We start from the raw sequence: 23,477 nt of genomic DNA on the forward strand, positions 1-23,477 counted from the left end.
AAGCATGACTTTCCCTTGGTGAAGCCATGCTGAGTGCCCCTAATGATCCCCCTGTCCTTGATGTGCCTAGAGACAGCACCAAGAACAAGTTGTTCCATCACCTTTCCGGGGATGGAGGTGAGGCTGACCGGTCTATAGTTACCCGGGTCCTCCTTCTTGCCCTTTTTGAAGACTGGAGTGACATGAGCCTGTCTACGTTTTCTGTTTGAGTCAAAATACACGCAGAAACACACATATATATGGTAAAAATAATAATAATAAAAAAAACCCAAACCACAACTTTGCAGTCAGCTTTATTATAAAGTACTTAACTTTGTACTTAAAAAGCTTTTAGTTTATAAAAATATCAGAACCATTGAAGGTTCAACCTTCAATAGAAGGCTCAACCAACTTGATAGCCTTTTATGAGGACGCAACCTGGTGGAGAAATGATGGTAAAGCTGTGGATGTGGTCTATCTTGATTTCAGTAAAGCGTTTGACACTGTCTCCCACAGCATCCTCGCAGCTAAACTGAGGAAGTGTGGTCTGGATGATCGGGTAGTGAGGTGGATTGTGAACTGGCTGAAGGAAAGAAGCCAGAGAGTGGTGGTCAATGGGACTGAGTCCAGTTGGAGGTCTGTGTCTAGCGGAGTCCCTCAAGGGTCGGTACTGGGACCAGTACTATTCAATATATTCATTAATGACTTGGATGAGGGAATAGAGTGCACTGTCAGCAAGTTCGCTGATGACACAAAACTGGGAGGAGTGGCTGACACACGGGAAGGCTGCGCAGCCATTCAGAGAGACCTGGACAGGCTGGAGAGTTGGGCGGGGAGTAATTTAATGAAATATAATAAGGGCAAGTGTAGAGTCCTGCATCTGGGCAAGAACAACCCCATGTACCAGTACAAGTTGGGGGCAGACCTGTTGGAGACCAGCATAGGGGAAAGGGACCTGGGGGTCCTAGTGGACAGCAGGATGACCATGAGCCAGCAGTGTGCCCTTGTGGTCAAGAAGGCCAATGGCATCCTGGGGTGTATTAGAAGGGGTGTGGTCAGCAGGTCGAGAGAGGTTCTCCTCCCCTTCTACTCTGCCCTGGTGAGGCCGCATCTGGAATATTGTGTCCAGTTCTGGGCCCCTCAGTTCAAGAAGGACAGGGAACTGCTAGAGAGAGTCCAGCGCAGAGCCACGAAGATGATTAAGGGAGTGGAACATCTGCCTTATGAGGAGAGGCTGAGGGAGCTGGGTCTCTTTAGCTTAGAGAAGAGGAGACTGAGGGGTGACCTCATTAATGTTTATAAATATGTAAAGGGCAAGTGTCATGAGGATGGAGCCAGGCTCTTCTCAGTGACATCCCTTGACAGGACAAGGGGCAATGGGTGCAAGCTGGAACACAGGAGGTTCCACATAAATATGAGGAAAAACTTGTTTACGGTGAGGGTGACCGAACACTGGAACAGGCTGCCCAGAGAGGTTGTGGAGTCTCCTTCTCTGGAGACATTCAAAACCCGCCTGGATGCGTTCCTGTGTGATATGATCTAGGGAATCCTGCTCCGGCAGGGGGATTGGACTAGATGATCTTTCGAGGTCCCTTCCAATCCCTAACATTCTGTGATTCTGTGATTCTGTTTGCAATGTTAGAGACTAGATTTTTCAGTACGTTTTCAGCAATATAAAATTCTAAATAAAATAATACTAACAAGTATTACTAGTACTTATAAACTACTGCACCACCACTTCTAGATGTTTTTGGTTTCCCTATTCCATTCAATATATGTTTTTTTTTTAACTAGTTTCTCAGCTTTTCCCAGCAAGTCCACTTTCAAATAGGAAAAACTTCTGACCAATAATTACAGTAATTACCATGCTGATATGACTCATGTATATAAACTCAAACCAAAACAGCACTTCAACAAAGTAAGGGACAAACAATAATAAAAAAAAAAAAAACTACTTGCATCTTATGAAGTCTTTATGAAAAAGCACAGAATTCAGCAGAATTCTGAAGTATTTTTTTTCTCCTTGGGGTAACTAGTGCTGGAAGCAGACTGCCAGTGTGAAGAGAGAGCAGATAAGCAGGAGATGAACTCTTCTCCATTCCAGTGAACATCATTTCTCCTTGAAGAGGGAGCCAAACTAACAGGGCTAATAATTCCTTTATCCCAAAACACTACAAGCCTACTACTTATGCCATATTTTGGCTTTCACGACCTATCTTCTTTTGCTAAATGTAGATATTTCATGCAAGTCATTAACTTATTTAGGAAATACTTAATAAACACGTTTAGGAGTCCCAGAATGATACCACTAGTTTTTACAATATATTAATTTCAAGACAGTAAATAAAACTGTGCTGTAAAAGGAGTATGTGGTGTATGGAGAATAGCATCCTTACCCAACTACTCAATTGGCTTTTTTCATTAAGATTCCACTTAGGATTTGAGCATCTGATATCAAAACTATTATTCAGAAGCAGCACACAATATAATATCACAAAATAAGAATAAAATGTTTTAAATAAATCAACAATAAAAAGTAACAGAACATACATTTTCATTTGGTCAGGAAAGACAGGAATACAGAAAAGACTAATTGTATAATTATTTTTTTTTATTTATGAAGAGCAGTATTATACAGTCACAGATAACTACACAAATAGTCATCCTTTGCAAGTGATGCTTGCCATAACATGTACTAATCAAAACTAAGTATTTTTTCCACCTTCATATATTCTGCTAAATGAGCAGTCAGTATCTTCAAGTACTGCATGACATGCACAAAGCAAATATGAGGGGTGACAAGGGAGAATTAAGAATTTGCAAGAAATATCACTAATGACCATAAAATGCAGGGTCTAATACAAATATATTGCAGGGTACTGTTTGCAACTACCTGTATTTCAGTATTTATTGTTTTTGTCCTTCTTTTAAAGAACCTGTAGACAATTATTCCACACATGACTATTTAGGAAGAATCCCAACATTTTAATAGTGAAAAATGTATTAATGCACGAGATGCATGGTTGGGCATGCACAAGAAGTACAGAAGTGATATCCAGTCTCAAATGTCCAATTATGCAAATACACTTTAAAGTGCATACAAAAAAAAACCCCACTTAGGTTATATTTCAAAACTCAAGAGTCAGATTCTACTGTCATTTATACGGTGTAGAGAGACTTTGGGACTAACTTGAAAAGTTGTATCTCAATCCCATCTTTCATACTGGCTGAAAAACAGCTGTTTAAAGAGTCAGAATTAAATTATTCCTCCTACTAACCCTAATTATTTGTAAAAAGATGATAATTAAAAATTTTGAATCTAATTCTCTCGTTTTATATCTTAGTACAAACTGAAGTTATGAAAAACATTTTAAAATATAATGGAAATTAAAAAGATAATAAACTTCTTTGATTTCATCAAATAAACCCAGCTACATTCTAATCAACATGTTTGCCATGAAAGGAAAATCTCAAAAGAAAATTTCACAGTATTTTCATTACAGTTTAAGACAGAATCTAAAGACAGAATCAATACATTTCAACAATTAAAATCAGAAGTTACTTGGATTGCCTCAGTTATAAGGGCAAATACACACGCACAGGTAAAAAAAGCGGTAACATATTCCCTCTTTGCCAATAAGAATATTTGTTTCATGTTCAGAATAGAATATGAACCCTTATCCACACAATCACAAGTTGGTTTTTTTTTTAACCATACCAAATGAGAGTAGCAGGATACTTCCACATTTGTACCAAATTGGAAGATTTTAAATTTCTGCACGTAGCTCTCGAAAAACTTCACAGCATTCCCACCGTAGCAAATCTATCAAACACTTGATACTGACAAAGATCTTAGAAAAGCCTGAAGGAGGAAAAATAATAATCCTCTAAATAGATGATGTTCTATATTCTTTAGAAGCCAATATTTCATAAAGTAAATCTAAAATAATCGTGATGTGTCCTAATCAGAATGATTTTTCAGATACAAACTACAAAACATGTAGAACTTTCTAGAACTTTACAACTACTAGCTACTAGATGCACTCAATCCGTTGAGGATTGATTCACCTAGGGTTTAGAAGTTTGCGTTTTTTAATAATATCTCTGAATAATAGCCCCTGGTCTCAGAAATCAATACTTCACACTCAAAAAAGAATTCTTTACTGGTAAAATTTCAAGGATCTATATACACACGCTTTATAGTGTATCTATTCTCTCATATTTTTCTAACAAGTAAACCTTTAACGTGGGAAATTTTCAGGTAAGGAGAAGAAAAAGGGTCTTGAAATAGAACTAACCTGTACTGAGTATCTCTTTTACCAAAATATAATGCACACCTTGCCCTTCTGAACAGCACTTGAAAGAATGCTCCTGCAATAAGCATGAAAAGCTATAAATTGTCAAGAGAGAACAACTAAAGATCTGGAGGAAAGTGGAAAACTCACCACAAATTTACTGAAACATGTCAATACAAATAAACTAACATTTGATTCTAGTTGATTTCTAGACAATAGAAAATATACATCTAGACCTCAATACAATGTTTGACATTGCACAACATGAGAAATTAGTTTAAAATGGAGAACATAAGCATAATAATTATGAAAAAGGAGAATGTACTCTGTATAACGAACATGGGAAAAATTGTACTGACAGGGAAGACAATGATAAGTTGCCAAGATGAAATGAAGCTAATAGAGCTGTTCCTTTAGGCTCACTATTGAACGAACATTATTTCAAACATCATTAAAATCTCTGGAAGAAAAAGGAGAAAAGTGCTGATGACACAAAACTCTGAGGTAACACTAACAGGAAATAAAGGTCAGGAATATTGTAATTTAGTCTGTAAGATTCTAACATAAACCAGAGAACCAAAGGAAATTCATGGACTTCAGTTATAAATATAACATGATCACAGCCCTATTAATTTTACTGCAAAGGAGAACAACATCCATCCACCCAGTTGTCCATTTGTATGGGCTGAATCCACTGTTAAAAAAACATACTTCAAATAGTAGTGATTGGACTTCTGGCCTCAGCCCTACTCCTCATCGAGAAGGAATTAGCCACATAAAGAGCATCAAAGACTGAAGAGATTAAGGTCTCCCCTTCTTCCTTCAAGCCAGCAGTTATTTCTCATGCACTTTGAGATGGAGAGCCCCAGCATAACTACAGCTACCCCCTCCTCTAGACACTGGGAGCATCCCTTCCCCAGTGACCTCATCCTGTATCCCTTCTCACTCTGACACTATCTAATGATGTAAGTACAATGTTTACCTAAAAAAGCCGTATCTTTTTATCCTGAAATAGCTGCTTACTTGTTTTAACAGTGTGTATAGATGCAAGATTAGAAATAGAAACAATAAACATGTAGATTCCTGCAACTACAAAATGTGGATGAACGGTGCAGACTTTCTGTGCATCTTTACCTACTCTTAACATATACACCGTTTTGATGAAGCTAGTGAACTTACTCCTTAGTATTGCTAATGTTTCAGAGTAAATTTACAAGCTAGAAGTGGACTCAAAAACTCTAAAAAAATGAAATGACTACACAAACTGTGTTTATTATTTTATTATAACAAGATCCGGTTAGAAAAAGTAATGTTTTAGAAATTAAAATACATTCACCATGTAAAAGTTCCTTAAAATGGCAATTCCACTTTCAGGAAAAGACTTTGTAATCTACGAGATTACTCTGCCTTGTAGAGTTTGCAGAAATCAACACTATAAATCTGCAATATGGCAGAGATTTTTCCTTCAAAGCACTAAGAAAACCAATACAACTTATTAAATAAGGTTTTAATTATTTTAACACCCAAAAAAGCCAGTAAATGTAAACATTCAGTCAAAAGCCAGTGTGTCTAGACTAAGGTCAAACTGAATAAAACTATGCAAACAATTACTGTGATGGGTTAGAACAAACAGATGTAGAAATTAGGAGAGAAGGAGGGCAAATGGCAGATCTCCCCTTTACATAGTACCACATTTTGTAAATGGAACTTCAGACATAGCCTAATCCTTATGTGTTTCTCAGAGAAGTGGTTCACACAGTCCTTATGGCCTATTCCCTTTTCTGATTATACCTTAAGACATACCAAGTGAGGTGATGGGAGTTCATATATGAAGCTTTTAATGAAGTAGGCCATTTCTCTCTATTCACTATCTGCTATGACACGTTTAGAGACAGTGGAACTCAAATATAAAAGCCACGAATAGCACACTACTCATGTGTTGGTTCATATTGGTGGAATATGCTTTTACAGGAATAAAGGATGACGAGAGAAGCATATTACTTTCAGAAGAATAAGCATAACAGCATAACTTTTACTTTTTGAAATCAAGAAAGATATAGATGGAGAGATTAATACCTCTGTGTATGGGGAAGAGAGGAAAATAAAAGATTACATATTTGAATTAAGTCATTAGATAAAATCAGTGACAGCATACAAGAGTTCAACTGCTTGAAATAGTAAGGATAGTAATTTTTGGACACATTTAATTTCTAAACTCCTGCTTCCTTCAAAGCAAATACTACATACTATTACACAGGAGATTTAAAACCAGCTATTATAAAAAAAAAAAAAATAGGACTCGGGCAGCTTGTAAATAGTATTTTTCCACTATATATTTGAGCTGTATTTCCTTTTAAGTGTCAGATCTAAATTCCGCATCCTCTTTAAAGGCCAAATGCTTTCTAACTCATTCACTTGCTTAAATATGTCATTCATATTAGCTTTGTAGTTTGGAGGTATGGGATTATATAATATAAATTATTATCATTATATAGCATACTTATATAATTATATATAAATTACATTTTATATATATTAAATATAATCATCATATATAAAATATATACATATATATAGTCCACAGAGAGAAAGTATAGTGTAGTATATATGTGGATGGACAGTGCAGAACTGCACTATGGATAAAAGAGCAGTCTCAAGCTCCACAACAGATGATTGCAAACTGTGAACTGAATGCAGAGTTTCTGTATAACTTCTATGTTCAAATGGGAGAGCTTATAGTTTGTAGAAAGAAGAACATACATTATTTCTACGTTTGAAAAGGAAGTCAGCACAACCCTCAATAAATCAGTAAATTTTTTATAAAGTAGTAGTAATTCAGATATTCTGGGACACTTTGCCCCAATGAAACAACTATAAAAGAATTGCCACCCTCATGTCCCTCATGAAATATCGAGGTTTTAAAAAAGATACGTACCACTGTAGAGTTTTATCATGTCTGCTGTTAGAAATCTCTTTATTATTAGATATGCAGTGCCAGGCTCTGGTAGTGAACTCCAGTGAAGAACTTGTTCTAGCACATTCTCTGTATAATGCAGAGGGCGTTCTGAAAAATGCCAGAGGAAAAAAAGACACGTTGAAATTAAAAAAAAAACAACACAAGATTGGAGGCCCTTGGAAGGTACACATGTCTACACACAACACTGTCTCATTCACTTTGAGCTGTAGAAGAAAAACACTACTTTCAAAATAAGACAATCAGGCACTTTGACTTTCTGCAGCAACACCTTTGCCGGCAGGGCCTGCACAAGTAACAAATATCAAATTAAACAAGCAGCAGTCAAATGTTCAGTGACTCTTTTGTATTTAGTTATAAATATTTTCTTCTGTAAAGACACTAAAACACTGCTTTCAAACTAAATTCCAAGCATCAGAACAGACTGCCCAAGGAAGTGGTTGAGTCACCGTCCCTGGAGGTATTTAAGAGACATGTAGATGTGGTGCTTAGGGACATGGTTTAGTGGTGGACTTGGCAGTGCTAGGTTAACGGTTGGACTCAATCTTAAAGGTCTTTTTCGACCAAAACAATTGTAGGACTCTAAATACAAAAGTTAGAAACAATCACAGGGCATACCTAAATATGATCAAACAGGATTGAGACCTGCAGCTATACTGGGCCTCATTGGCCTAGGCTCAAAACAAAAATGAATCATCATAGCTACCAATTCTCTGCAATCAAAAACCAAAGAATTTGAAGCAGTTACAGTGGAAAAAAAAACACTGGCATAGATTATATTGTCTGTTAATGATCAAAGCAGATTGAGACAGACTCTTGGTTCCATTACATTCCTTTTACTAGAAAGGAAAAGTATGTGGTCTTACTAGGTCTTCTCCCTGTTGCTGTGGTCAGGGTATTTCCAGACTTCCATTTTATATTCCAACCTCCAACAAAGAGTACAGCGAGATTAAATTAACAACAGATGAGGGCATGACAAGACTGTATGTGTGCACTTCAACACTTCAGTTGCTCAAACATACATAGGTATCATCCATCCTAAAATAGAAACTCTGAGACCCTTTCACAAGGTTGAAAAACTGCAGTGATAAGGAAGACCAGCCACTACTCTGTACAAATCCCAGATCATATACCAAATGAAAGTAGGGAAGATCTTGCAAACAGTCTCTAAATCTGCCTTACCAGATCCAGCAGAAATCTAAGTGTGACATGTACTGCAACACAGCCTGAGGTATCATACAAGGCAACATCAATGTGGATGGAGGGAGACTGTACATCTCCCCCCTCTATTAATCCTTCCTCCACACCCCGCCCCCCAACCCCCCCCCCTCCACCAAAGGCTTTCACCTGCTCAGCAGTAAGCACCTACTATAATTCATGAAAGCACACAAACCTTAATGATGGCTTTGCAGGCTACAACTTAGAGCAGTGGATCCAAGTGTCATTTTACCTCCAAAGAGAGATTTTTCCAAAAGTTCTGAGTTCCATTTGTATACCAACTTATGTGGGTAAGGCCTTGAGAAGAGCTGGGTACAGCTTCTGGAAAGTCACACCTGTGTGACACTGTCATGTTGGGTCAGTCAGTCTAACCCTGTGTCTCTTGAGTACTGAGGGGAAAAGTATGCCACCATAACCTCATTTTTCATTTCTGCTAGGGTAGATGAATATGAAATGTCAATAGCTGCTTTGGGACTGTCCAGTGCTACACTCTAGCAGAACGTATTTTCCTGAACACCAAAGCTTCAGAAAGCAGCAGCCACAAATAACACACTTAAGTGACAGAAAAAACTACCACTGTTTTGGGATGAAAAAAACTACCTTACCTATAGACTTGTTATACCACTTATACAAAGATTCTATTTTTCAGACATGACAACAAAGCAACTTAACAAAAATACCATTCCGTAGATAGCAGCTCAATCCCTACTTTATAACACCATTTCTTCTGACCCTTTTTTTTTAAATGGCCAAACTTTTAAAATTTCTTTTCAACTCTTGGGAAACTGTGGACTCTGATGTGATAAAGTAAAACCAACTTGTTGCCTTTGTACAAGAGAGAAAAATCTATTTTAAGGAGAAAAACTTTACAAATCAAAGGCAGGAAACACTGGCAATCACCACATCTTCCTAGAACACCAGCACTCCCAGAGTAAACACCTACTGTTTTATTTATAGTTACATTCAAGACCATCTGTCATCATGGATTACACGGTACACAAATCATCATGCTGAAATGCATTAGCTATTTTACCGGCAACATACCTCATTTACAAACTATCCATCAAGCACAAATTACTAAAAAAAAAAATATACCCTATTTTGTAAAAGCATATGGTACGAACGTTCTGTATTAGGTTAGATAAAATTATCAATTATTTCAACTTTTTTATATGCAAATAATTTAGTTGATTTTTAATATTGCAATTTCAGTATTTTGAACAGCAAGTAGTCAACACATATGCCCAATTACCCTTTTACTTAGGTCATCATATGCTGGTACATATCCAAAACCAGTCATTTTCACCTTAAACAACATTAACTATCAGGAGAAAATTACTTTTTCGAAAATATAAGATTCTAATTTTCTTGACTTCTCAGGGTTCGTTTTCATGGCAGTGTGTCTTAAAAGCTAAAATAACTCTCACAAAACTTCAGGATTGAGTGTAACAAAATGAATACCACCATGCACTGGCCAGGTACCAGACCACAGCAGGAACACAAGCAGGAAAGTAATTTCTGTCAGAAAGACACTGATCATTAATGTATGTTTGAAACAAATAAGCAAACTTTGTTTCTGTCATGACATGTCAGAATCTCAACTTATTTGTAAATGCCTTACATTATGTCATGTTCAATGGTGTTTGTTAAACGACGCTAGTAAGATCAACTTTTTTAGTTCTTTAGTGTCACATCTGGACCAAAGACTGCCCAGGACTATTTTTCCTCTATTATTTTCTCTGTGTTTCAGCCTTTTGAAAATCTGCTAGTTTCAGCCATAGCACCACAGGAGTCTTGCTGAGTAAGTGCATCTTCCCACGCACATTATTTTTATTTTTCAACGTTATTAATTCAGTTCACCTGTTCTGATGCAGAGAATCTTCCAGAAAGGGGTCTGTGAAGCAGACATTTCATCAACACAGTTTCTAATGACTGGAGCCAGGTGCTGAATTAGGACTTTATTTAGTTTGCTTTTTGCTTGTTTGTTTTGGATTTAAAACACTGGTATACCATTTCTACTTTGCATTGTAAACTCTTGTTTCAATAGGATACATGCTAATCCCTTGTCAATATTTATTGTCCTATATAGGGCCTGTAGTGTCTCACTTTAAGCTTAAATTTTGCTGGTCTTCCATAGTCATTAGCTCAGATAACATTTCTAGCCCAGACTAAAATACCAGTTGTTGCACCCAAATACCTCAAGAAGGTGCTGTGGGGTCTATCTTTTGTATTTACTTTTATGTTCTCTTGACCATATCTAGTTTAGTTTTCATCTGCCTGGAAGTGTTATATACCAAGTTCAAAAAAATAAACTCCCCTCTTCAAATTTTTCCATTACTCAGTCAAAAGAAACAGGATTTCAAGAGTACTTGTAGGAGTTATTAGCACTCTTCTAAAGATAATAGATGCTAGCATTCTTTGTCAGTTGACACCTGCATCTATGAATCTGGAAACGAACTCTATGTTACAACTCTGCACAGCATCACCACAAGACTGTAAGATGCATAGAGGGATCAGGATCCTTTATTTTAAGTCAAAAGGGACAATGCACTTCCATTCTCATTATTGATACTGCCAAGGTGAAGAATGAGTATATCAGCAATATAAGTAAATCTGAGATTATTGTAAGCACGTCAGAAAATCAAGTACAACAAAACTATTCGAACAATCTTGGAACATTTAGTAATCTTAGTTTTCTCCTTTTTTTTATAAGTGGTTTTTTTTCCTTAACTTGAAAATAGGTACCGTCACTATAGAAATAAACTAGTCCACAGTCCACTTCTGTAACATGAAAATAATAGGAGCTGCAACTTACTATGAAGTGCTAATAGATGTTGCTTTTTACTAAAAGAATATTTCTGTCCCCTCATGTATTCTCCAAAAATCAGATTACATTAGTGAGTATTCATCAAAATACAATGTTTTAAATTAAAACATCTCTACTACTTTATGTTATTTTAAGTATCTCTAATAACAAAGTGCAAGCTCCAGTGTGCATAAAGCACTCCCAATGTTAAAACCTCTTTACAGTTCATGAATATTGTCACTGTGTGACATTTGCTCCTGTTGGCAGCAGAACCGTATTTAAAACAAATGTCTCAAGATTCTGCTAGATGCACCGTAATGCCACTTTCCATGAACACAGCATTAGACAACTTCATGCCTCCTTTTTCATCTACACACAGAAAATAATTGACTAAATAATATAAAAGATCCTCTCCCCTAAGTATTAGTTGTATTTTCTCATTTCATTTTCTGAAAAAAACATTATTCCTTATAAAATCAACTGCTGACATTCTAATAAGTTTCTTCTTTGAGACTTATTGGTAAGACCTATTTTTCTATAGCTGATGACTAATGAACTGCAAAGCAGCGTAATATAAAGAACATTTTTTCAGCCCTCAATTTACAAGCATTTTAAAACAATTCATCACATTATTTCTGGCAAAGTGTAGAAAGAAATCATGCAGATGTCCTAGTAACCAAATGTAAAACAATGGCATGAAGGCTAACTTTTGTTTTGTTTCTATAAACTTTTTAGTAACTCTTTGACTAAGCTTTTGATTATGTTAAGTATTGAAAAATGAAAATAATAAAATTTTATGAACATGCATAAATTTAAGTGTCACTAACCTAGTTCTCCATTTTCAAGTACTTCAAAAGCAGCCCAGATATCATCTTTGTTGGGAATAATGTTTTTGATTCCTAAAACATCGTTAGTTAGTTCTTCTGCTTCCATCAAAGGTGATACCTGTAATACAAATTGAGTTAAGTTTATATATATTAGAATTACCGATTTATGATGTATTTTTACAAAATCTGCCCCCCTGCAAGTGACTTTTTAAAAATAAAAAAGCAGACACTGAGTTGTAAACCCATAAACTATTTGCCAGACTGCAGCATGCTTCCCTTATTTTGTTCCATGAAATATAAGTTATAATTTTTAGCTGACTGATAACTTGGTAACTTGAAATTCCTTTTCTCTACTCTTAAAAATCAGGAAAAAAAAAAAGCCTTGATATGTTTTATTAGGTTTGGGAAAGTAAATATTACAGAAGTAGCATTTTTTTATCTTAGCAATGCATATTCCCATTTTTACCCCTATTAAAAGAGCATGTCTTATATGCATATATGTATGTGTGTATCTATGTATACCACATACCACATATGCGTACAAGCGCAAGTGTTTGAGTCATATGCTGAACAGAACAAAACAGAAACAGAAACAGAGGTGTCTAACACTTAAAAAGAAAAAATGCATTGCCCTGAATTTTCTGCTTCCTTCTTAACAATATCTGTCCTTTGTCATTACAAAAATGTTTGGTTTTTTTTTTTCTCAGCATCCAAACAATAGACCACTACTACATGGAGACGAGTATGTTGAAAATGCACTATCACATACAAGGCCGAAAAATCTCAGTTATAGTAAGTGACAAGCTTTGGTTTCTTAGCACTCAAGGAAAGCAAGATAGCCTCTGGCAAAAAGAAAAATCAGGAGCAAGATCATTTAAATGGCCTTGTACGATTGAATAAAACCAGCATTCACTGTGTACTCATTAATGTTCTTGTGTGTTGCAGCCATAGAGCTGCAATAGTTTATACCACTATATACTGCAGTAAAACTAAAGGAGGACATCTCCCCTTCAAAATCGTATCACAACGTTCTCCTTAAAAATGCATAATAATCAGTCTTCACAAAATTTAGGTGACACAGCAAATTAAAAAAATATTTAAATGAATAGTGATAGATATAAATTCATACTTTCATTATGTAATTATATAAAAACATGTATGAAAATAAATTTGGTATACTTCATGAGAAAGTGCTTAGTGAAAACACTATTACTTTTATACACTAACCCTGATTATAATACTACAGTCTGGCTCCTTTCTTTCCACGTAAACTTCAATAAGCAAATCTCCAGCCTGGGACACCTAAAACAAAACAATTTAAAAAAATTAGACTGTCTTAAAAATATTTTAAATATCCTTTCAAACAGAGAAAGTACAATTATTATCTAGGAGATGTGCTACAACCTACTGAACTCAAACTTTTTTTTTTCCACCCACTTATCTACAAAAATAGTCCAAATGTTGACTCTAATGGGAAAACCTGCACTACATTCACTTTTATTTGATTAGTGTAAGGAAAAAAAACCCTATTCACAGATTCAGGAGGAAAATCCAAACCCTGACTAAATCCAACAGAACCATATAAAAAAAAAAAAATGAATACACTTTACAAATATACATTCAAGAACAGGAAAATTTGAGGAGACATGAAATAAGTGAAAATTTTAAATTTACATTTAAGACTGTAAAGTCTAAGACATGAGTGTACCTTAGTATCTTAAACTGTCAGAACCCTAACTCTGATTTAGAGGTTAGCCAGGCTCACTTCAGAGCCAAAACAGATGAACAAAATATATAAAACCATGAAAAAGGACAGGGCAGGAACCCCAAACTAAAATGAGTCAGTTAAAAATTAGAGGAAAAATTGCAAATAACAGAGTATTTCAGTCATATAGCCATATGTAGACACACAGATAATCAAAATTCATTACTATGAAGACTACATTTATGATTATTAATCACAATGAAAACTTGTCACTATGTATTTAAAAAAGGAATCAAAACAAATGCTCTTGATATCAACCTCTTAAATACAGCTCTTCAAATTTGTTGGATAGATATCTAAACTTTATGTACAAAATGCTAACATGTGGAATAATTAGATGATAAAATAAATGTATTACATATTATATAATAGTTTAATATACATTTAATATACAAACAAATATAATTTAAGGATGTCTAATAATATGAACTTACAAAGAAAATGGAAAGTCAGTAAATCCAACATTTTATGATCAAGGAGAAAAATCTGATTCATGAGAAGGAATTTAGTATTTTTCTATTGTTACTAGTTTTGCTCATCTATGGCAATAAAATTATCTTTGTGGATGAGAAATTACTTTATTTCTCTACAGTTAAAAATGCCTCATGTTTTGCCTGCTCTAGTTCCCTTACAGTATAGTTATAAGCATCTTCAAAAGATTGTAATTCATCCCAGTGCCAAAAGTATTTTCTAAAATGAAATACACAGTGATGATCAGAGCATAGGAAGGAAAAATAAGGCAGAAAAATTGGACCTTTCAGGAGGTGTACCCTTTTATTAATAAGCCAATATAAAGAATTAATAATCAAATAACATTAAGGCTAACAATTTCTGTCTTAATTTTGAGAACAGTATTCATAGTAATGCTACTTATTTACATATTACTACAAACAGAGGAAGAGGTTAAGAAAAGTAAAAAAATGCATCATATACAGAATAAGATATGAAGAAAATGACAGAAACAGGTGAGCATTGGGATACATTTTGACTAATTTACAGAAGCTAAAACTATTTCTTCAGAAAAATAAATGGCAGCACTCAATTTTAAAGAATATTAACATTCTGGAAAACGGTGACTTTGAAGTTAGTTTAGCCTCTGAGAATAGAAAACTAATGGAAACATTTGTGAGGAAAAACATTACAAAGTTACTTTGAAGAAAGCTGCTTAATTGTAGTGGCACAAACTCAAAAAAGCTCATTTAGTTGTAGAATTTGCTTTTCTGATGATATTACAGAAAAAGGTTGGAAATAAGAATGAAGCTGACATTTGATTTCCACTGGGCTCATGTAAACAACCGTATGGAGAGAAAATGTGATTGATATAAATTACAGCAGCAAACAGAAACAGCTGGCATAAGTATATGGTGGACAGAAAATGAAGAGTGGCTAATGAAGTGCCACCTGGAATGGAACTTCAGTGACATTTCAGACATGGGAACTTCCAGGCCTTCAGCAGAAATTTGGTTCAGTTGCTCTTCTCTGAACACTCTGCATCACCAGCCTGGAGATAAGACAACTATAGCAACCTATATACTCAAATGTATTAAGTACCCACATCACTGTTTTTCCACACAGATATGCACATGTTTTCATGCAATAATATCAGACTATTAGATGTTAAATGGAAAGGATTCTTACACACAATTCTTAATTGTAGCTGCTTATTGCCAATTACCCATGCTGTTACATGACTTGGTCTGCACCATGTCATTGGTTTTAACAGTAATTGGAACCCTATCCAAAAAAGTTCCCAAAGAGCTACCTCTCCTGCATGAGCCTGAAGTCCAATCTCCATGCTACATGGTCTGCACATGCAAGTCTGACATATTCATAGTCTTGCAAACTGCTTACATGCTGAATAATGGTAGCTACTGAAAGAGGAAGTAGAGCAGCTGAAAAAGAATGTGTTTCAGCATACTCTCTTCTTTCACTGAAATAATGAAAGATATCAACTTAAAGCTACATCATTCCAACTAACCACTGTTTCTATGCTGAAAATGTTTATCCTATTTCATGTCTGTACTGACAAATACAGCTCATAACAATTGGCTGGGGTCTGGCTACTCTTTAAATAATGTTAATGAAAGCATCAAATGCTATGTCAGACTTAACAACAGCAGTTTAAAATAAGTTTATATGGCCAAGCCTGGTAAAATGTAAAAGTGTAGGCATCCATATAATCTAGCCTTACAAAGTTATGAGTAATGTGATCTTCATACTCATGACAGAAGTTATAAGTGTAAAATATAACAAAGAGGAAGCTCCATCTTTTTCAAAAGCACTTAGTGTTAGTCCAGGTCTGGCTTTAATGTATTCCCCCAGCAAAACCTACTGACAACACCATGCATAGTTAGGGAAATGTTGAACTCTTCTAGAGAAAAGGTTATATATAAAATCTGAAAACATCCTTGTAACCACCTAGAAGAAGTTTCTTTAATCAGTGGATGTCAGGCAGTAAATACTTTGAGATAAAAGCAAGTGCACCACCTTTGATCAGAATTACTCCCTTCTGCATTGAAGTGGTCCCAGGCATTAGACATCCATGCATTTCACGTTATGTGCACATGGAGTTTCAGAAAAATGTATTTTTAAATTGAAACACTAGTTACATTAATCATGTCTGCTACAGAAAAATTGGCAACTGGCATAAAATGTTCCACAGCTTAATTCAGAGGGGAAAAATGTTCATAGTCACAATCAAATTACCACAAATGACAGTCAGGCTCTTGAGGACTCCATTCTTCAGTTGTTATATTCAAGGGGTAACAGGCTGACATAATAGACAGAATGCAGTCCCTATCCTTAAAAGCAGTTCAAACTTCAATTTATCAACCACTAAAAGGTAGAAGTTTTGTTCCAATGTCCATTGCTTGTTTAGAAATCTATAAAGAAAAAGGCTGTTATCTCTGGGGCAAGTGCTCCCAAACAACTAAGGTCTCCTGAGTTTATATTTGCTAGCTTGACTTCTGGTGTACCTTGTTCCAAGAAATGCCATACAGAGTAAACATACTAATGGTCTGATAAGATCCAAAAACATTTTCTAACTCAAACTCAGCATTTCATTATGTCTTCAGATACAATATTGACAGAGATTAATTAATAAAATCCAGTGACCACATTTGTTCTAAGAATTTTGCATTACTTATTTTCTTTATAGGGAGAACAACATTAACCACAGCTTTAAGTTGAGATCATTGTCCTGTTTGGCAAACAGGGAAGTCAATCATTCTGTACGCTATTTTCCATTTTATGACATTCAAGTCTATATTAAAGAATAAAGCCATAAAACAATGTACACAATTTATAGTGCACATCCATTTTGCCCACGCAATACAAATAATATAGCATAAAATATTTGATTAGATGTAATAGTACAATATTTATAGAAAAGAGTGAAAAAGGTGGTACTTTGCTACAATAATTTTTCATTAATAAACAATTTTTCTGTCTCCTTTTCACATTTACATCCTTCTAGCATACAGATGTTTCTGATATATTTTTCCTTTGTTTATGTAACAGTTCATATGGAAATCCAAAGTGTTCGGTCATGTAAGGTCTTGAGCAATGCATTTAATGAATATAGCAAAAACTTACAGATAAACCCAGGTGATAACACAATTCAGTGAAATTTAGTATCAGTGACATGCCATATCTAGGAGAGTCAGTACGCAGACTCCATAGTCCAGCTGAGACTCTCTCATCCATCATATCTAAGTATTTAGCAGTTATTTACCACATTCTTTGGAGAACTTTTTTTCCCATGGGATGAAAAAAATAGATTTTCAAATATATACATTTAAACACAATTCCTAATGCATTTCTATTTTGCCCTTTCTCTCCCTTTAAACTGAAGTAGGAAGTGTAATATTCTTCAATTTTGTAAGTTCTACTTGTACAAGCATTCTCTCTGAAACTAAGAGTAGTCATTTCTAGCACATTTCACCTGTTAAGAATGAATGAGAACAAATTTGACAGTTGCATACCACCTAATAAAATAAGAAGTCCTTTCACTGCTGCCTTCCAAATTTTAAGTACTACAAAGCACTGCAGATTATCCCTTCCTATTTATGAGGCCTAGATGGATGAGCAGAGAACTCCTTTCTGAACTCATATGTACAAACGAAGTGTAGAAGAGATGGAAGCAGGGGCAGGTGACCCAATAAAAGCACAGAGCTACTGTCCTATTGTGCAAGGATGAGGTTAGAATAACCAAGGCCAACCCCAAGCTGAAGCTTGCAAGGGATGCGAAGGGCAACAGGAAAGGATTTTACAAGTACATAAACAGCAAAAGGGAGACTAGGGAAAACATGGACCTAGTGATGAATAGGGCAGGGGACCAGGTGGTAAATCACACAGAAGAAGCCAAGGTACTCAATGCCTTCTTTGCCTCAGTCTTTACTGATAAGTCTGACCTTCGGGAGTCCCAGGCCCTGAAATCTAAGGGAAGGTCTGAAGCAAGGAAGATTACCTTCAGTGGAGGAGGACCAGGTTAAGGAGTATTTAAAGAAACTAGATGTGCATAAGTCCATGGGGCCTGAGAAGTAGGACCCATGAGTGCTGAGGAATCTCACTGATCTCGCTGTAAAGTCACTCTCACAGAATCACACAGAATCAATCAGGTTGGAAGAGACCTCTGGGATCATCGAGTCCAACCGTTGCCCTGACACCACCATGTCAACTAGACCATGGCACTAAGTGCCATGTCCAGTCTTTTCTTAAACACATCCAGAGATGGTGACTCCACCACCTCCCCGGGCAGCCCATTCCAATGTGTAATGACCCTTTCTGAAAAGAAATGCTTCCTAATGTCCAACCTGAACCTCCCCTGGCAAAGCTTGAGGCTGTGTCCTCTTGTCCTATCGCTAGATGCCCGGGAGAAGAGGCCGACTCCCACTTCACTATAACCTCCCTTCAGGTAGTTGTAGACTGCAATAAGGTCACCTCTGAGCCTCCTCTTCTCCAGGCTAAACAACCCCAGCTCCCTCAGCCGTGTCTCGTAGGTCAGACCCTCCAGACCCTTCACCAGCTTGGTCGCCCTCCTCTGGACTCGCTCCAACACCTCAACATCTTTCTTGAAGTGCGGGGCCCAGAACTGGACACAGTACTCAAGGTGTGGCCTCACCAGTGCCGAGTACAGAGGGACGATCACTTCCCTAGACCGGCTGGCTACACTATTCTTAATAGAAGCCAGGATGCCATTGGCCTTCTTGGCCACCTGGGCACACTGCTGGCTCATGTTTAGCCAGCTGTCGATCAGCACCCCCAGGTCTCTTTCCGCCAGGCCGCTTTCTAACCACTCTTCCCCCAGCCTGTAGCGCTGCATGGGGTTGTTGGGGCCGAAGTGTAAGACCCAGCACTTGTTCTTGTTGAACCTCATGCCGTTGGTCTCGGCCCATCTATCTAACCTGTCCACATCCCTCTGTAGGGCCTTCCTACCCTCCAGCAGATCGACACTCCCACCCAGCTTGGTGTCATCTGCAAATTTGCTGAGGGTGCACTCAATCCCTACGTCTAGATCATCCATAAAGATATTGAACAGCACCGGCCCCAGAACAGAGCCCTGGGGAACACCTCTAGTGACCGGCCACCAGTTGGACTGTGCCCCATTCACCACCACTCTCTGGGCTCGGCCATCCAGCCAGTTTTTAACCCATCGAAGAGTCCACCCATCTAAGCCCCGGGCAGCTAGTTTGTCTAGGAAATTATCTTTGAAGAGTCATGATGACTGGGAGAGGTTCCAAAGACTGGAAGAGCACAAGTATCAATTTCATCTTCAAGAAGGAAGATTTGGGGAACTAAAGGCTGGTCAACTTCACCTCAGTCCCTGAGAAGGTGATGGAGAAAATCCTTCTGGAAAGCATTTTCAAATGCACGAATGAGAACAAGGTGATTGGGATTAGTCAGCATGGACTTATGAAGGGGAAATCACGCTTAACCAGACTGATAGTCCTCTACAATGAGGACACCAGTGCATGGAACGATAGCAGCAGACATTGTTTACCTCAGTTTTAGTAAAGTCTTTGATGATGTTATAGGAGACACTATCATCGACAAGCTGACAATGTAGAGGTTAGATAAGTAGATAGTAATGTGGATTGAAAACTGGTTGAACAGCCAGGAAACCATTAATCTTCATCATTGACCTAGATAAGGGGACAAAGCACGTCCTCAAGAAGTTTGCAGATGGTACTAAACTGGGAGGAGTGGCTGACACATTCAGAAGGACCTTGACAGGCTGGAAAACTGGGCAGAGAGGAACCTCATTAAGTTCAACAAGGGGAAATCCAAGTCTTGCACCTTGGGAGGAGTAATCCCAGGTATCAGTACACACTGGGGAACGACCAGCTGGAAAGCAGCTTTGCCAAGAAGGACCTTGATGTCCTAGTATACAAGCTGATCATGAGTCAACAATGCACCCTCACAGAAAAGAATGCCAATGGCCTCCTGGGCTACATTAGGCAAAGCACTGACAGCAGGTTGAGAGAGGCGATTCTTCCCTTCTATTCAGCACAGGTGAGGCCACACCTGGAGTACTGTGTTCAGTGCTGGGCTCCTCAGTACAAGAAAGATATGAAACTACTGGAGAAAGTCAAGTGAAGAATCACCAAGATGCTCGAGGGACTGTAGCACCTTTCATATAAGAAGAGGCTGAGAGTTGAGACTGTTCAGCCTGGAGAAGAGAAGGCTTGGGGGAATCTTACCAACATGTACAAATATCTGATGGAAGGGAATGAAGAAAACTGAGTTACTCTTCCCAGTGACATCCAGTGACAGGACAAGAGGCAATGGGCACAAATTAAAAACACACAAAATTCAATCGTAACACAAGAAAACAATTACACTGTGAGGGTGGGTAAACACTGGAAGAGGTTGCCCAGAGAGGTTCCATCCTTGGAGATATTAAAAATCTGAGAGGACACAGTCCTAGGCAGCCTGTTCTAAGAGGCCATGCTTGAGCAGCAGTGTAATTAGATTAGATGATCTCAACAGGTTCCTTCCAACCCAGACAACTGGAATAAAGCTGCGCAAGGGCAAGTTCAGATTAGACATTAGGAAAATTCTTCATTGAGAGGGTGGTCAGTCACTGAACAGGCTGCCCAGGGAAGTGATCATGGCATCAAGCCTGTCAGAGTTCAAGAAGTGTCCGGACAATGCTCTTAGACATATGGTTTAGTTTTAGGCAGTCCTGTGAGGAGCAGGGAGTTGGGACTGGATGATCCTTATAGGTCCCTTCCAGCTTGAGATATTCTATGATTCTATGATAATTCTGTGGTGAGGTGGCAGGTTTTGTTCCACTTTTCAGGTTAAAGTGATATTACTATTTTTCTTAAAGAATTTAAAGCTTAGCCATGCGTGTTATGAGAATCAAGTCAGAGTCATTAACACAGTAGGTGTGTAATCATCAATTCAGAAAACTGATTATTAATGCTAGAGACTTTGCTGAGAGCAACACAAAAACAGTTTAAAATCCCAGTTCAATCTTTCTATAACTCCGCCTCCCAACAACCTGGAGAGTCACAGGGAAACCAGTCCAAACGGGCCCAATTATTCAAGAAGGTTCCAATTCGATTATAAAATTTGGAAAACTAGCTTTTCAAGTGCTGGAAGCTTTTTAACAAAAACCTTACCAATTTTAGAAAGCCTAGACTTTTATTTTAAAGAACCAAAAGTAAGTCTCTCTTTTTCTTCAATAGGCAGTATTCTAAATACAATACACCTCATAAAGGTGATTTCACAGTGGTATTTGGCATGGAAAAAATACAGAACAAAACCACTTTATTTGGGTCTTCTCTATATTCCTCACAGCTTCAGTTTTAGACAAACTCACCTAGACAGCAGGTGCTACTATATTATCCAATCCATCAACAGCCTTTCAGTTTCCTTTCTACTTTTTTTTTTCCCTATCTAATCAAAACGTCTCCACTATCTCTTTCTCTACTCATGAAACTCCTCTCATATCTCCCTAATCTTTCCAGAAGGTATTACAAATATTTAACTGTTACAGCTTCCCAGAATTGCTTGGAAAATGTTAATAGTGTAACAAACTGTAACAAGCATTTTTTTGCTTCTAAAACCACAGAAAAGAATGTATTTAAAAGTCTGTGCATTTTCACTACCTTAGGCTTTCAAATTTTATTCTCTGAACTCAATAAGGTCCTTTTCATGGACTCCAGAATTAATAAGTTCCATTAAAGATACTTCAACTCTCCTTACAGAATGCCCTTAGGTATATCAAATTTGGGTTTCTTTTTTTTTTTTGCCATTACCAAGGCAAATATTTCAATTCTGCAAGACAGACACTAAAAATAAACTTTAAATCGTTTCCCAGTGACTTGGTCACTCCCCACCGGGCACCAAAAGGAGGAAATAGGCATTCTACCTTCTATATGCACATTCACAGTAGGTCATTATTGTCAGAAAGCTCCATGCCACTCTGACCCAGACAATAAGGGAATATGAGATAAAAATAAGACTCCAGATAGAAATTCACAGAACATGCAATTTCAACGTGTATTTGCAAGACCTTGTCTTCTTAATGATGGCTTACAAGGTACCATAAAACTGTTGCTGGAAGGGGGAAGGCAGCCAACAGACAAAGCATTATAGAGTTTTTTTTCTGCTAGCTTTCTATTGGTTTCTAAAACCCTATAAGCTCCAAAATCACTGAAAGCTTCTCCTCCACTACTTCAGATTTCTGAAAAAGCTTTTAAGATCCCTACATTTCCCTTTACCTCTCTTAATTCTATCACCTTGGTAGTATTATGAAACTTATCAATTTTTGCTTTAATTAGGACTGTACACAAATACGATTCAGACAGTGAAACATGCCATCACTTCGTTGTTTCCTACCACTCTGAAGTTATTAAAAAGTTGTTATAGGTAAGACTGGAACTCAAGATGATAATAAGTGGCATAAGATGTCCCATTTTCTTATATTGTATCCCAAAGTTCAGTTTGACGGTTAGTATGTGTCTGAAGATTCCCTAAATAATATTTGTGCTTTGGTGTTCTAGAAATGGTCACAAAACAGGATGTGGCTAAAGATTCAGATGCTTTAAACTCAAAGGGATGGTGAAACTCTAATGAAGAGAGACCATGTATACCCAAAGCTCGTGAAATAATAGTAGTATTAATATACACTTGAAGGTATTTAATGTGCATGTTTAAAATTACAAGAAGACAGGTCATCACTTCCACACTTGCAAATGCTGACGATTTCTTTCTAGTACAATTTATGAAGCATAATAAAGCATGTAACAACCCGAAAGTTACCCTGGTGCTCAGGCCAGAACATAATTCCACAGTATGCTTTACACAGAACTGTTCTGCTTTACCAGTTTATGCCTCCTCTTTTATTTCATTTTATTTGTCTCAGCTCTGTAGTTAACAACACTAGTCACTACACAAATGTAGAAATTTACATCTAGAAATCTAGGTATAAAAACCTGTAAACAATAAAATAGTCCTTGTTAAAATTGTTTTCGTACCAGTTGATATTTGCCACTTACCTGAGTGTCTTTCCACCTGGTAATAAAGCTGTTCTCTATATCCATTTGTTTGACCTGGTCTTCATTTATCTGTTTAAAATGGAGCATTTTTTTTTTTTTCAATC

General features: G+C 37.0%; 1 protein-coding gene across 1 annotated transcript in view; it reads right to left on the minus strand.

Moving 5' to 3' along the window:
- Positions 1 to 23,477, minus strand: part of ARAP2 (ArfGAP with RhoGAP domain, ankyrin repeat and PH domain 2) — a 136,282-nt gene that overhangs the window by 20,231 nt on the left and 92,574 nt on the right. The window contains 4 exon segments of the mRNA XM_068403695.1: positions 7,210 to 7,338; positions 12,100 to 12,217; positions 13,327 to 13,401; positions 23,374 to 23,442. Coding sequence (XP_068259796.1) covers positions 7,210 to 7,338; positions 12,100 to 12,217; positions 13,327 to 13,401; positions 23,374 to 23,442 — 391 coding nt within the window.

The sequence above is a fragment of the Nyctibius grandis genome, chromosome 6, assembly GCF_013368605.1.
Source record: "Nyctibius grandis isolate bNycGra1 chromosome 6, bNycGra1.pri, whole genome shotgun sequence".
In the NCBI taxonomy this organism is placed as follows: Eukaryota; Metazoa; Chordata; class Aves; order Nyctibiiformes; family Nyctibiidae; genus Nyctibius; species Nyctibius grandis.